Source organism: Canis lupus, chromosome 8 (assembly GCF_011100685.1).
Source record: "Canis lupus familiaris isolate Mischka breed German Shepherd chromosome 8, alternate assembly UU_Cfam_GSD_1.0, whole genome shotgun sequence".
NCBI classification, from domain to species: domain Eukaryota; kingdom Metazoa; phylum Chordata; class Mammalia; order Carnivora; family Canidae; genus Canis; species Canis lupus.
The window spans coordinates 65858594-65875049 of NC_049229.1; the positions used below are offsets into that span (position 1 = coordinate 65858594).

Below are 16456 nucleotides of genomic sequence, written 5' to 3' on the forward strand. Positions count from 1 at the left end.
AGCCAAATTTACTAGCTTTTATGCTCATCAAACCCACACATACATGCCCACAGATATGTGCTTTGTAGTATTAAAATTTAGTTTTAATTATGAAGCTTTATTATATAATATTTAAATTATGTATTATATAATATATCTCATATATTATAGATAAAAGTCATCTAAAGGTTCTTCAGATCATTATTGTAATCTGAACTACTTTTATGAAATGAATTGATAATTAGAATATTTTGTAAGTGAAGGAGCAGAGGAATAGAAGATAATGTATCATGTATCATCTACACCAGTAGTCTTATATTTGGTGTGGGGCAGTTGTAACAAATATTGATGGTTTCCTCTCTGCCCAATTATTCTGTTTTAGACCCTGCAAGAAAAAGTGCAAGATTTATAATCTTTGCTCAAGTTAGCAGACAGGATTAATTACAAGTATAACATGCTTATTTTAAAAAGTATATAAAGTCAGGTGATAGTGTCTGGAGTTTAGTGACATGATCACTCAACATTTTTCTTGAAATAAGTCTTTCAGAATTGGGGCACCGTGGTGGCGAAGTCCATTAAATGTTCTGACTCCTGGTTTTGGCTCAGGTCATGATCTTAGGGTTGTGAGATCAAGTCCTGTGTTGCACTGTGCACTCAGCATGGAGTCTGCTTGAGACTCTCTCCCTCTACCCCTCCCTACCTGTGTACACACATGCTCTCTCTCTCTAAAAATAAATAAATAAATCTTTAAAAACAAAAAAAAGTCTTTCAGAATTCAGTATTTGCTGTTGTTAGCATATTGGATCTCACTTGTTGGGGGGTACAGTGGTGTGGCCTTGCAGATGAATCCACCTTTAAATGAAGTATTTTATCTCTGGGCCATAAAGGATTATATGTGCAATCATTTTGGCTTTGATTTTACCTTGTGCTTGGACATTTATAGGTGTACTTGGTAGATTACGGCCTTGCTTACCGGTATTGCCCAGAAGGAATTCATAAAGAATATAAGGAAGATCCCAAAAGATGTCATGATGGCACAATTGAATTCACCAGCATTGATGCGCACAATGGTGTGGGTATGTCAGATTCCTCCCTGGTTCTTAATCTTGTACAAATAAACAAGCTGATAAATAAATAAGAATTGCAGAGGCAAGGTAAGGCCAGGGAGGGATCCGGGGAAGAGGTTAGACTCTTCCAGCCCTGTAATCTGCCACCTTGTCTTTCCCTGTGGTCCCCTTCTGTCCTTCACAGACGCCATGGTTTGAGCAGGGAAGGTGGTTTGGTTCAGCTCAGGATTTCTTTTTGGTTCTCTTTAGCTTAGTTGAATGTGGGGTGTTATTCCCCCTAAAAGTCTATAAGTTTCTTAGGCAGCCATGACTTGGCGGCAGGCAAACTGACTTTCTTACCTGTGAAATCATCCTGCTTTCTTTAGCAGGCATTTTGCTTTTCTGGGGCCCGTACAGTATAGAGGAGCTGAGACCCCCAGTTCTCTGGGCCTCTCCGTAGCTCATAGCATTTTAGTGTCTTCAGGTTTTCCAAGAGCAATATTAAATGTGTCTCCACTTTATAGTTTATTTCCTACACTCATAGTCTTAGTTTGAAACTCTAGAGTTTGCCAATTTGGATTTTAAAGTAAGCTGTTAGTTGGATGTAAATGACTTCTTTCGTATTGCCAAGTATTTATTCAGTACTTTTATTAAATGCAATGATAAGTTTTGATGAAAAACAAGACTGTAAGATTGGCTGTTTTACTTTATTGGTTTGTATATATTTGAAACTATACCTGAAAGTGATTTTAGTATCCTTATCCTGCTTCTTTTGTATTCACAGCCCCATCAAGACGTGGTGATTTGGAAATACTTGGTTATTGCATGATCCAGTGGCTTAGTGGTCATCTTCCATGGGAAGATAATTTGAAAGATCCTAACTATGTTAGAGATTCCAAAATGAGGTAAAGGAAAACTTAAATTATCTTGGGCAAAATCATGATAAGATAAATGTGTATGTCAGAATTTCTTGAAGAGACTATAGTTTTAATGGCTACTGATGTAGAAATAAGAAAGTACTTGCTAAATAGGAGGAGTCCTTGGTTCTGTCTTCTGTTTATTTTAGAAGAAAGCCTGTAAGCATATTTAGGATGTAACGCAGTGCTGCTTATTGTGCTATTTACTGTCATTAAATATTAATAAGTTTCCATGGTATAAAGCTTCAAACAATGACTCATTCTTTAATTTTTAACAGATATAGAGAGAATATTGCTGGTTTGATGGACAAATGTTTTCCTGAGAGAAACAAGCCAGGTAGGAAAAGACTTCTTAAATGTTCATAAGGTTTTCGTTTTCTGGGAGAAAAAGATTAAGAATCATGATGTGCACAGCATATCCCGTAAAGTAAGAGCTTAGGTATTTTCAAGTGTGATTGTTGTATAGAGGCCTGTTCTCATCATGACAGCAGACCCCTTTCCAAAGGTGGACTAAATGGGGATTTGAGCTTCCTTAAGTTATTGTTCAACTTTCAGGAAAGGAAACCAAATTTCATTCATAAATTCAACTTTTTTTTTTTTTTTTTTTTTTTTTTTTATTGAGGCTTGATTGAATGCCAGGAACTGTTCTAGATACTAGAGTTACAACAGTAAACTAAATAAAGAGAAATTTTTGTCTTCATGAAGCTCATGTTGTAGTTGGGAGAGACACACAGTAAACACAGGAGTGATTTTATAGTATATTCTGTGGTTAGTACTATGGAAAAAAAGAAAGTGGGGAATAGAATTAGTGAGTGTGGGGATGAGGTAGGGAGTACAGTCAGGGGGAGTTGGAATTTTAAATAGGGTGGCCAGGGGGATCCCTGGGTGGTGCAGCGGTTTAGCGCCTGCCTTTGTCCCAGGGCGCGATCCTGGAGACCCGGGATCGAATCCCACGTCGGGCTCCCGGTGCATGGAGCCTGTTTCTCCCTCTGCCTGTGTCTCTGCCTCTCTCTCTCTCACTGTGTGCCTATCATAAATAAATAAAAATTAAAAAAAAAAATTGGGTGGCCAGGATGGCCTTATTGAGAAGGGTGACATTTGAGCAGTTGGAGATAGGGATTGAGCTCTGTGCAAGTCTGGGGAACAGTGTGTCTGGTGAACTAGAGGACTGCGTTGTTTTAGGCCATCCATTATAAGGGCTTTGGCTTTTACTTTGAGCAGGAGTGTAAAGTTTGGAGTAGACGAGTGACATCAATGTGTATTTTTAAGGGAACTCTCTAGCTCCTGTTCTGAGAATAAACTGCTAAGGGAGGAAGGCAAGTATGAGCAGGAGCCGGCTAGGAGGGCCACCACAGAGATCCAGGGAAGGGAGGTAGCAGTGGGAGGAGTGAGAAGTGGTTACTTCACACATATTTAGATGTCTTTTCAAGCCCTTGCTCATTTGTCTCCTTTTTAGGGTAGTCCACTCTGACCTTATGCAGTTTAAAATTGCAGTCTTACCAAGTACCATATGAGAAATGGAACGCTATAGGCTTTTCAGAGTCCCCCCTTGTGCCTCCTACGAATCATGAGCCTTTCCCTCTAGGCTAATGAATAACTTGCCTGACTTCCAACCCCTAAGATTTGTTTTTGAGCTCTATAAAAAATGGAATCATAGAGTGTGAACAACGTAGATAAAAATCCCTGCCCTCATGATCTTGACTGCTAGCTCTGTTGGAGTCCTGTTTCTTTTACTCAGTATTGTATTTGTGAAATGCATTTCCATTGTTGCATGGGGTTTTTTCTTAATGTTTTTACTTATTTATTTTTTAACTTTATTGACAAATACAATTGTATACATTTAAAGTGTACAATGTGGTGATTTGATATATGTTTATATCATAGAATGATTAACAAGATCAAGATAATTAACACTTCTATTACCTCACAGTTAACTTTGTGGTGTATGTGTGTGTGTGTGTGTGTGTGGTGAGGATGCTTAAGATCTACGCTCAGCCACTCTCCAGTCTGTAGTACCAGATTATTAACTATAGTCCCCATGCTGTGCATTTGATCCTCATGGGACCCCATTGTTGCATGTTTAACAGTGATGTGTTCATTCTCATCTCTAATAGTAGTCTGTTGTATTTATATCCTATTACTTAACTATTCTGCTGTTGATGGTTTCCAATTTTTGGCAATTATAGATCCCCTGTTACAGATATAGATGTTTAGTCCACCTAGCATTGATTATTGTGCCTTATATAAGGAGGGGCCAGATTTTTTCCCACCCCCATATTTATAAACAGTTGACCGAGTAGCTTTTCTTGAAGAAAACACTTCTTGTCTATGGTGCTACCTTTGTCTTAAATCAAGTGTGGATCTGTGGATCTGTTTCTGAACTCCTTCTTTCTGTTATTCTTTTTGTCTGTTCTTGCGCCACAGTGTCATAATGATTCTGACTGAGTCTTGACATCTGGTAGTATAAGTCCTTCAGCACTGATGCTCCTTAACTTGACTTTGGTCTTCTGCAATTCTTGACCCTTTGAGTATCTGTGTACATTTTAGAGCCACCTTGTCAGTTCCACACACATCCCCTCCCTTTCCAGTTTGCTGGAATTTTGAGTGGGATTGCCATGACTCTAGATCAGCTGACATCCTTGTACTAGTGAGTCTTCCAATCTACTAATAAAGTATATCCTCCACTTCATTTCTTTCACTGTGTTTTATAATTTTGTCTGTAAAAAGTCTTGCCTGTCTTCATCGTATTTGTTGCTAAGTATTTGATGTTTTTTTGATGCCATTGTAAATGATCTGTTTTTAAATTTTATTTTAAGATTTTTTTTTATTTTAAAGAGAGAGAGCATGTGTGTGTGTGTGTGTGTGTGTGTGTGTGTGTATGTGTGTGAGAGCAGGAGGAGGACGGGCGGAGGGTGGGGGAAGCAGACTCCCTGCTGAGTACAGAGCCCATTGAGGGGCTCGTTCTCACGACCCTGAGATCATGACTCCTGCTGAACCAAGAGTCAGAGGCTTAACTGACTGAGCCACTCAGCTGCCCCAGTGATCTATTTTTTAAGAAATTTATTTTCCAATTGCTTGTTGCTGATACATAGAAAATGATTTTTTAAATATTTACCTTGTATTCTGTAACCTGGTAAATTTACCTATTAGTCCCATTAGTTTTTTTTATAGATTCCTTAGGGTTTTCTGCATACAGTGCTGTGTTTGTGGATAAACTGTTTCACTCTCTTTGCCTTCTCTTTCTTTTCTTGCTTTACGGTACTGACTAAAAGCGTAGATGACTATTACACTGAACAGAAGTGGTGAATGTGGACATGCTTCACATTTTACCCCCTCCGAAGGAAGGTTTTCCATATGTGACCTTATTAGGTGAAGTTTGCTTTAGATTTTCCATAGATCCTCTATAGATTAAGAAAATGAAGGGAGGGATTTCCATTTCTTTTTTCCTCACATATCCCAAGTACCTAGAATTGTGCCTGTCGCATGGTAAGTGCTAGTCAGTGTTTGAATGAGGGTGTGTGTGTGTGTGTGTGTGTGTGTGTGTAGTGCTCTCAGGATCTCTTGGTTTATGGCATGTGGGGTGTGGGAAGAGTTTTTGGCTTGAGCTGGAAGGATGGAATTCTCAGTAACTGGGGTGGGAGGAACTGCAGGAGAGCAGGTGGAGGGATAGGTCAGGAGTTTGGATTTGGATTTGTTGGGATTCAAGAGGATAGTTGGAGATCCAAGAGGAGTGGGCACACAGGTTCCTGGGGGCCAGTGGACGGATGAGGCTGGGGATGTAGGAGTCGTTAGCTTAACGATGGATTTCTGGCCTTGAGGAGTGTCTATCTTGACTAGTAAGATTTCTTTTTAGGGGATTGGTCCTGCCTCAGTGTACAGTGAGCCTTTCATCATTCAGAAGCTGATTTTCCTCTTTTATGGGAAAAGTAGGTCTTGCTTCTTTCTCCCTTCAACTTGGCTTTGGTATGTTTTATTTCCCATTTTCACAAAGAATGCAGCTATTTTCTATAGAATTAATGGCTTCTGTGGCAAAAAAAAAAAAAAAAAATACGGCTGTGATCGTCCTTGTACTTAAGTACCTTTTACTTTATAATCTGTTTGAGGTCCTTTCCTGTTTTGTTTTTGTAGCCTTAAAACTACAGCAGTTATTTCGTGCATGTTTAAATTTTAATATGTGTCTCATCTTTTGTCCCTTAGAATTACAAAAATGTCTTTTACATTCTATCTCAAAATAAGTTTCTTATTTCACTTATCTGACAGCTCCCGACTTCAAAAGCGTACTTTCTATTGAAGAAGTGATTTATGTAAAAAACATATTTTAACAGGATACACATTTGCATTCTAATTTTACTGTGAGTTATTTTCTTAGAAGTAAGAGATAAATCTGTTGTATTTGTGATTAAAAAATTACAGAACAATTATGTTACTCTTTTAGATGAAATTGCTAAATACATGGAAACAGTGAAATTACTGGGCTATGCTGAGAAACCTCTCTATCAGAACTTGCGAGACACTCTTTTGCAAGGACTAAAAGCTATAGGAAGCAAGGATGATGGCAAGCTGGACCTCAGCCCCGTGGAGAATGGAGGCTTGAGAGCAAAGTCAATGACGAAGGTGAATTTTGATCCTAAGTTATCCTTTGGCCTCCTATGATGATAATTGCCGCAAACTAATTTTAGAGAAATAAATCAGTAAAGAAAAATGTAACAGATTGCTTGGCAATTAAATATCTATCACCATTAGGTAAAGGCACAAAAACATGTAGGGGGTTGTAGAAGAATGAATAAGTATCAGTTTCTTATGTGCAGTAGCAAGTTAGTAAATTCCTGGAAAGATTGTCACTTGGGATACTGACCACTGACAGGGGGATTGGGATGGGGCATGCGATTTAGAGTGTGGGTGTTTTTTTCTCCCAGGCCACTGAGTGCGGTTGGTCTTCTCTCTTAGCTTTTCCTCCTTTGTTGATGTGGTCAAAGCATTTACCGTTTGAAAATCAGTGTTTGAAAATGACTATTTGAAAATTAGTGTTCGAAAGTTTCTTTGTTTGCTGGTGTGGGGTGCTTACCATTTGACCATTAGTTTGCTCTTTATAGAAATGTCATTATGTAAAGCTATGTATCTGCATAGAAAGAGGTTCACTTATCGGACAGCTATGTTAACAGTGAACATTGTGGGCAAAGTATTGTGCAGGCATGTAAATAACTTCTTGGTATGACTTTAAAATTAACTTATTGGATATTTTTAATTAAATTACTAACTCAGATTTCCTTTATAGTCTGAAATTATTGAATAAAATGTGCTACCTGCATTTAAATCAAAAAGAAGAACTACTCTTAGAAAAAAAATATTTTTTTACAATACTACTTTTCCTGTTACTGACTCTGTAAATTCCAGTAGATTCCTTTGGAAATCTCCAAACTATGAGAAAAAGGGTTTAAAAGCAAATTTTCTCTTCTTAAAATAAGAAGCAGCATTATTAAAAGGTTTTTATAATTCTTTTTAACTTTATAAGTTAATGTTATAAAGGAGATGGGAATTTTGAAATTGTATCTTGAATTTGACTTTTTTTTGGCAGTTAGGTCTCTGTGTAGTTTCGCTCCAAATCTGAAATTATGCACATGCACCTACATCTAAATTTTTTTCTTTTGTAAGTTTTGTCTTAATTGCATCGCTCCATTTTTGTGGTCAACAAGTGTGCTGAAAGCCATGTCCAGTTTTGAAATGAAGAGGATAAAATGGCAGCTCGAGTGGGATTTTTCAGTAAGGTAGTAAACTTATAGTTTGCATGTATGTGTAAACATACAGCTTGCACCTTTCTGCTCAGGACAGGTTTCTGTGCATTAATATTCATAGATAGCTTCTGTGGTGTTTTCCTCTAAAATTTTGCTGATTGAGAAATAAAGATCTCTGTTGCAGTGAGAACATGTCCAGTGCCATACCCTCTTACTTTTCAGATCACTGTTATTTGGACTTACATGCTGGAGAAAATTTGGTTTCTGCAGCTTGGCTGACTTTATAGCTGAATAGGTCAGTCTGCTGCAGAGCTAACATCTGTGAACTTAAAATTCTCATGTGTCCTTGGGTAGTTCAGAAGGCTGGAAATTTCCTGCTGGATCATCCCCTACATGTATAAAGCTTCATTTAGAGGAGGAAAAAAATGACTAACAACTGAACTATTAGATTGCTTCATTAGTTTACTGCTTTTTTTGCCCCTACCCTCATAGCTGACCCAGGCCTATTCTTTGTATTAAAAAGAAGTTAATAAAAGTTCAGATTAGGTAAGATCCTGAAGCTGCTTGATGGCCGTGTAACTGTAGATGAGTTGTTAATTTTAGGTGGCCTTTTGTCTTGTTTTTGTAACCTGAACAAGTTGGACCAGACCAGTTTTCTTTTTTAAGTTTTTTTTTTTTTTTTTAAAGCCCAGAACATTTTCTTCAAATACATTGTAAATACTCCACATTTAAGGCAGATAATAGCAGAGCTCCACCAACTGAAAAGTTAGGGACTCTGTCTCTACAAGGGAAAACTTTCCCTTTGATAAATTAGTATTCCATCTTTTTTTTTTAATTTTTTAATTTTTTTTTATTTATGATAGTCACAGAGAGAGAGAGAGAGAGAGGCAGAGACACAGGCAGAGGGAGAAGCAGGCTCCATGCACCAGGAGCACGTTGTGGGATTCGATCCCGGGTCTCCAGGATCGTGCCTTGGGCCAAAGGCAGGCGCCAAACCGCTGCGCCACCCAGGGATCCCTCCATCTCTTTTTTAGCAAGGGGTGTATAATCAAGATGTCGTTTTTTGCTCTGGTTACTAGGAAGCTCAGAGTTAATTATGCTTAATCATAGAAATTATGCTAATCCTTATAATTAGTATGTATTCTCCTTTCCCTTTGTCATAATTTCTTAAAACTTTTAAGTATGTACTCTTTGTATTTACGACACTCAAATCTCTTTTGGAAAGGGATAATAGTTTTAATTCAATATACATATTTCTTTTTATGTTCCTGAGAGTTGTCCATGATGGTAAGAACATATAAAAATTGGTTAGCAGTGGAATGAAACAAGGTTTCTATCCATTTTTAAATAGCCATGCTTGATTATGGTACAGTAAATTTGGAAACTAGAGTGAAATATGAATTTTCCCACTTGAAAATGTTTTCAGCCTCAGTAGCCTAAGAGTTTTATTTAAAGCACAGGATTTGGGGATAATATAAAGCTGAAGTAGAAAAAAACTAGGTATCAGTCTACCTTTAGGAAGTTCACAGCCAGAGATTTTCATTGTTGATCAGAACTGAACACTTGCCTTAGAATCGGGCAGTACAGTTCCAGCACTGGATTCAGTGTGTACTCTTAAACCAACATTCAACAATATAAAGGTCTAATTTATGTACCTGGTCTAGGCTGGGTCCCCGGGGCTATAAAGATCAATAGCACGTAGTTCCATCCTTAAAGAATTCCTCCCTGTCCGATCTGGGTTAAGAACAGCTTAATTTACTGGAAAGAACTCAGCAAGTTAAAAGGACATTAATACCTCCATTAGCTATTTTCTTGTAAGGTTTTGATTAAGTTACTTGCCCAAGCCAACAAAAGGGGCTGTTCATTAGAATTTCTCAAGTCTCATCCCTGGAGATTCATTGAGTAGGTCTAGAGTGTGGCCCTGCGATTTGCATTTTTCTCAACAGTATATACTGTTGTTTCCTGTGAATGACGTGCACATACCCTTTTCTCTACTCCCACATTTTTTAGTTCTTTTAAGTTGTATTATGCTAGTTCCCTTCCTAGAGTTTCTCTGAAAAATGATTAACCATTAAATAAATCCCTGCTGGTACTCACCCTGAAACATAGTACAAGGAGACAAGAGTAGAGGCCCTCCATTGCCCACCAGTGGTCTGCAGCTGCTCTGGTGGACAGCTTCCTGTCTCGAGGTGACTGCCCCCAAGGCAGCTTATAGTTCTAGTCAGATAGCCCCAGATACACCCTCTGAACTTGGCGAAAGTCTGTCTAGCTGGGTTTAGCATGCTAGAATAATAGAAACTGTCTTTTCCTTTATATAAGTTTAGATGGTTGAAGTCAGTACATTTCTTTCCTAGAATAATAGAAACTGTCTTTTCCTTTATATAAGTTTAGATGGTTGAAGTCAGTACATTTCTTTCTGTTTTTTTTTTTTTAATTTTTATTTATTTATGATAGTCACAGAGAGAGAGAGAGAGAGGCAGAGACATAGGCAGAGGGAGAAGCAGGCTCCATGTACAGGGAGCCCGACGTGGGATTCGATCCCGGGTCTCCAGGATCGCGCCCGGGGCCAAAGGCAGGCGCTAAACTGCTGAGCCACCCAGGGATCCCTTCTTTCTGTTTTCTGATGAGGATTTAGTCGTAGTTTTCTATGTAAGTGGATTCATTGTTTACTAATGATTCTCTTCTTTAGATTTTTGCTTGAGCTCTGTATTTTAAATCTCATATTATTTGGCTGGATTTTGCCAGGTAGCTTTTTTCCCCTATATTTTTAAGTGAGATTATGACATATGTACAGAAAAATACACAAGTGAATGTGGAATTCAAAGTTTACAAAGTGAACATACACATTTAAACATCCCCCATATCAAGGTATGGATTATCACTTGAACCCAGGAAACCTTTATCAGGCCCCCTCCAGCCATTATCCCTTCATTAACAGTAACCAGTGTTTTGACTTTGACACCATAGATTAGTTGCCATTTAAAGAAAATTAATAGCACCTTACAATATATTCTTCTTATACTTTTTTGTGTCTTTTATTCATTGTATGTCTAGATTTCCATGCTGTTGCATGCAACAGAAGTTTTCTGTTTCTTGTTACTGTATAGTATGGCACTCTGTTATATGAGAACATCATAATTCCTTAATTCCTTTTATTGATGGATATTTGATGGACATTTGTACTGTTTCCAGTTTTTGGCATTTGCAGTAATGCTGGTTAAGAACATTCTTGTAATTTCTTTTGGGAACTGCATATATTTATTTTAACTGGGGTATATACATAGTGGAAGTACTTGGGTGGAGGGCTTATGTTTAGCTTTAGTAGGTGTTGTCATGCAGTTTCTCCCAGCAGTTGTCCCAGTTGATAATCCCACCAGCAGTTTATGAGACGTCTAATTGCTTGACAGTAGCTTTTGCATTATATTTAATTTTATCCATTTTGGTAGATTTGTACTGGTGTTCCTTTGTGGTTTTAATTTAATCTCCTTGAGAATATTGATTTTGAACACCTTTTCCTATGCCCATCAGTCTTATTGTCCTTTTCCTGTGAGGTGCATTTCAAATCTTTTGTCCATGAAAAAGGAGGAGGTCGTCTGCTTTCTTTTGATTTGGTAGATTTGACTACCTCATATATATGCAGTCTATGTATTATACACTTTTCTTTTTATAATTGATAGTTTATTTTTTCATTCTGTTAATGTAGTAGTACTTCTTGATGAACAGAAAGTTCTGCATTTTAATGAAGCCTAATTTATCAGTCTTTCTGTTTATGGTTAGTGCCCTTTTGTATTCTGTTTTTGGGAAAATTTTGTCTACCAAGGTCATGAAAATATTCTTTTATTATCAAGAAATTTTATCATTTGTATTTAGGTCTACGATATAACAGCAACTGATTTTGTGCATGGTGTGAGTCTGTGTTTATTTACCTCCTGTGGATAACCAGTTGATTTGAACCATTTATTGAAAAGACTGTAATGTCCCCACAGCATGTAGCAGGTTTTCAGGTAACAATATGTGTTTGGATCTGCTTCTAGAAACTCTGTTCTGTGCCATTGGCCCACTTACCTTTTTACCAAGCCACACTGTTTGAACTCCTGGCTTCATAATGGTATCTGATGGTGTTACTCCTTCAACTTTGTTCTTTTTGTCTTAGCTATTCTTGGCCCTTCTGCTTTATGTATAAATATCAGGATCAGTTTATTAATTTCCACAAAAATACTTCTGGTATTAAAAAAAATACTTCTGGGATTTTGATTGAGATTGCACTGACTCTCATTTTGGGGTAGAATTGACATATTAACAATCCACCTTTCTGTCCATGAATATAGTATACCCCTGTATTTATTTAGGTGATCTTTCATTTCTCTCAGTCATGTTTGCAGTCGCCTCTGGCTGTGTAGAGATCATACATGTGCGTCTTCCTTTCTGTTTTCTTCTAAGTGCTTAATTCTTCATCTATTTCTTTTGTATCATCTGTAATTACCATAGAACTTACCTTCGTGTCATTTAGTTGTCAGCTCTCTCTGCTGTTTTTTGATGTTTCTAATATATTTATAAGTTCTGTGGTGTTCTGTTCTATTTATTGGCTGCACAGTTTCCTTGTTTTCTCTTTTAAATGATCAATTCTCATTTACTCAGTTTTTAAAATCTTTTTTCTTTTAAGCCTCCAATGCACATTATAAAGTTTTCTTCTTTTGGGAGGACTTTGTTTTCTTTCAGAGTGGAATCTTGGCTGTCTTTTGCAATCATTTATTTCATCTTCTTTTTTTGTTTCTGAGGATTCTCATTTTGTTGGCATACTTCTTCTCTGGATCGTATTAATATTGAATAGGATAGCTTTATCTGGGCAGAACAGATTACCATATTTGTGAATCCTTGGCTTTTCCATTTGATGAAACTGTTTTGCTTTTCCTCATAGTTTGGATTTGGGGGTTTGGCATTGTTAAGGGACATTCTTTGCCTGCAGCTCACAGTCTGGGAGGGTTTGGAGGGCCATGGCTTAGCTGGTACTGCAGGCTGGATTACCTGTGTTTCCTCAGTACCTGCCCCATTTTCCCTTCCTGGTCAGAAGAGGCAAAAGTTTGGTAAAATCTAAACCCATATTTAGAGAAACCTCATTGGGGATTCTTCTCCATAGCTTGATCTGTTTTATTCATTTCCTCTTTTGTCATCTATTTTGGTAAATCATTGTTTATTATTGAAAATAATTAGTCTTGAATGATTGTAGTTATTCTGCCCCCTTTCTCCAGATTTTTTCTCAGCCAGAGAAGAAACAGAATTACATGTCCTGCTTTCTATCGGGGACTGTGGAACTAGGGAAGGTCTCTTCCAGGGGCTGTTCTACTCTTTCTTTCCAAGCTTCCTATTTATATTTTGTAACTTGAAGGTCAGTGGTGAAAAGTTTCTGAAAGGTGTTCACTCATGTTCTTTTCCTCAGTATGGTTTGGTGGTGTGTGCTTTCTAAAAGTGTCTGACTCTTCTTGGCCATCACTTCTCAAAGGTTATGGTGTGACACTCTGTCACTGTTGCTGCTGAATTACTTCTTAACTGTTATTGTGTGTTCTTTTCTTCAGAGTTCAGATGGAGGGAGGCTGAAATATTACCCCTCACAAATGTCCCTTATTTTTAAACATTATTGCTTGTTTGTGAGTATGAACATTCTGGGGTAACCCAAAATCTCTGCTCTTCCTCTACAAGAGTAAACTGCATGTTGTGCTATCACCCTCTCAGCTCTTCACAGATTGTCTCCCACATTACAGTCACCTGAGATTTCAGTTCTTGTACAATAGGTAGCATTAATTCATTTTCGGACAATGACAGTAAATTCTTCATTCTTCATGGTATTTTAAGGGTGAAGAACTTGAACTGGTGAAGAACACCATATTCCAAACTTTGTTAGTCATATGATGAAACATTTTCTGTTGTTAAACCCTTTCCCCCAGACCTGGAAATAGCTAGCAAACTTGACATGAGTTTACATGCTCTTCCTACCTCCATAGTAGACAATGAAACGTGTTGACAAGCACGTTTAAGCAAGTAACAAGAGGAACAACAAATAAAATAAGTCGTGCATGGGCTCCATTTACAGGTGCACTGATACTTCACTGAATGGCATTCATGCATGTGGGGTTACACTGGACACTTACTATGTAAGACTATTTACAGAACTCTGAAGTGATTTCTTCTAGGACTTAAAGTGTTACAAATTTAACCTGTGTGTGTTTGATGTTTTTATAAAAGATAAGCTTACTCTTGCTTTAATCTATTTTTTTAGCATATATTTTTCGACTTGAGAATGCAGCCTGTAACAGTACCAAGGCACACAGTAGGTGCTTAGTAAATATGTGGTGGGTTCTCTCCCCCTGGTAACATGGAAGCCCACGTTATTGCAGAAGAAATTGTAATATTTATGATTCTTATTACAGCCTTTATCACTGGAACTCATTTAAAATAATAAATCACTTTAATGCATTCTAGCAGAATATTTTTAGATTTTTCTTCAAATTAATCTGCCCCTCTTTTTAAGTCCTTCACTTCCTGACCCACTTCCCATCTTTCATTTCTTCTTTTTCTAATTATGTCTGGCCTCTTCCTACTTTTTCTCAAAATATACCTGTAATTACTTAATGTTCACTTAAAATTACACAGTTTGTAAAGGGTTTGGAGTAAAATAGGAAGTCAGCTCTTATTACAACACTGGATGAAGAGTTCCTCGACAGGTGCAGACGCATAGATGTTTCTATGTAAAATACTGTGCTTGACTCAACGAGTGCTCCCCAAATGGGGAACAGTAGTCCCTGCCTTCTGGGAACACATGTAGAAGGGAGAAATAGGGTGTGTAATAGGATCTGTCGAGTTCTGTGGACTCGAACTCTTCGGGAAGGGTTGCGCTAATATGAAAGCACAGCAGCTGGGAATTGCTGTGTCCACTGCAGGGCCTGTACCAGACGACATAGCTCCAAGATAGAAATTAGAGCGAGAATGAAGAGTTCTGAGTTCTGATCTTTCCCATCCTCAGCTGAGAAACACTGAGCCTGTTCTCTTAGCCTTCTGTCTCCAGCCTCAGCGTTTTCTGTCTATATTGTGAATGTTAACCAACTCCACTGGTTTTGTAAATATTACGTAACAACGTGTCTGCTTTGCCTTCATAGAAGGTATGTTCCATGTTTTTTTTTAGCTACTGGTTGCTACTAATGAATATAGGACTATAAATAAATAATACTGTTTATAAAGTATGCACCTTTTCCCAGTGACTTCAGGTGGCCTTAAGTAAATAAAATGAGATGAACTGATGGATGGAGTCACATGTTTGTATTTGGAGTTCTTTGTTCATCGCCACATGTAAAGTACCAGACCTTTGGAAGTTTTAGGTTGTATATTTTAAGTTTCTGTAATAAGGAAACTTAGAATGGTGATTTTTGTAATAAGGAGGAAAAAACCAGCAACAGTCCTGGAATACTCCTCTCCTTTGATAGAGCAGTGGATCTGATTGGCTTTTTTTAGAGGCTTTTGAAAGCATCTAGAGGTGATCTTTTGATGTGCGACCTGGGAAGCAAAGAATGAACGGGTCTTTGGTTTTTGCCTCGCAAGATTTTTATTCTTTGTCCCGTTAAAACAGCTTTAAGTCTCTTAAGTGGTCTCTAGTCAGTGTTTAGACTATTAGTAAATTATCAGTCCAAATGCATCTAGCTGATTTGTCTTCCTGTTTCTAAGCTGGAAGTGAGAAGCTGCTAATTAACTAAATTTTAGCCTAGCATATCTGAACACTTCAAAAATACAATGCGTAATACATACACTAATGCCCTTTGAAAAAAAACCTAATTGTCTGCAGATATTTTAGCTGTGCTGAATTAAAAGAAAACTCTCTTCTAAGTTTATAAGTCATTCTTGTGTGCCGTACAATATTTTGATTTCATTTATAAACGCAAAGGCACTTTGTGGGACCTGGTGTGGAATATGACAAAATCAGACATTAGCACAGTCCCTTTGTGAAGCTGTTTTCTGTTCTGGGAGAACCCAAATATGCACTATCTGAAGCCCAGGATGTTGACAAATAACAGAATGAAGCATTTGGAGATAATCCGGAGAAAGAAGCTGCCAGTGAATTGTTTGGAATTTTGCTCATTGCCTTATAAAATCAATAACACACTTAGATACTATTAAACTTTAAGTTTTTTTTTGTTTTTAATTGGTCTTTTCCTGTAGACCATTGGCCCTTTCTATCAAAACTAAATATATTCTCAGAAAAGTTGGGCAGGAGACACCTAGCTGAAGTGTGGACTAATGAAATTCAGTGCTTTACCTATTGCATGATGCTTAAAACACAGGTGGGGTTTTTTTTGTTGTTGTTGTTTTTGGTGGTGGTGATTGAATACTGGCTGTTTTTTTCATTCCTGTGTAATTTACCTGCATGGAGATTAAGAAAGCTCTTTTTTATTAAATAAGCTTGGGAACAAGATGAATGCACTAGGTTCTTGGGTAGAATGTATTGGATAGCTCCCTTTATAATGAGCATCTAAAAGTCTGCCTCCTTAAAATCAGAAAAAATGCATTCTTTCCTGTATGGGAAGCAATATAGTAGTGAAATATTCCTCCTTAATTTTGGTCCGAACGAACAAAAGTGTCCGTGTTTATTCCTGCCTAATGCATCACAAATCTGCTGACATGCTAACCTTGGAGTCTTGGCTGGCGTTAATCAGGCCTGTGCACCGACAGAAAAGATGTACCTAGTGCACTCCATCAGTGCAGTTTGCATATGGAAGTTCTCACAGGGGAGCTGCCC

General features: G+C 37.7%; 1 protein-coding gene across 7 annotated transcripts in view; it reads left to right on the forward strand.

Annotated features, from left to right (window-relative positions):
- The window catches only part of VRK1 (VRK serine/threonine kinase 1), a 107075-nt gene that overhangs the window by 83384 nt on the left and 7235 nt on the right, over positions 1-16456 (forward strand). For all 7 annotated transcript variants that reach the window (XM_038545680.1, XM_038545681.1, XM_038545684.1 and 4 more), the window contains 4 exons: positions 923-1055; positions 1810-1930; positions 2221-2279; positions 6378-6556. In XM_038545680.1, the coding sequence (XP_038401608.1) occupies positions 923-1055; positions 1810-1930; positions 2221-2279; positions 6378-6556 (492 nt within the window). The remainder of the gene's footprint in view (positions 1-922; positions 1056-1809; positions 1931-2220; positions 2280-6377; positions 6557-16456) is intronic.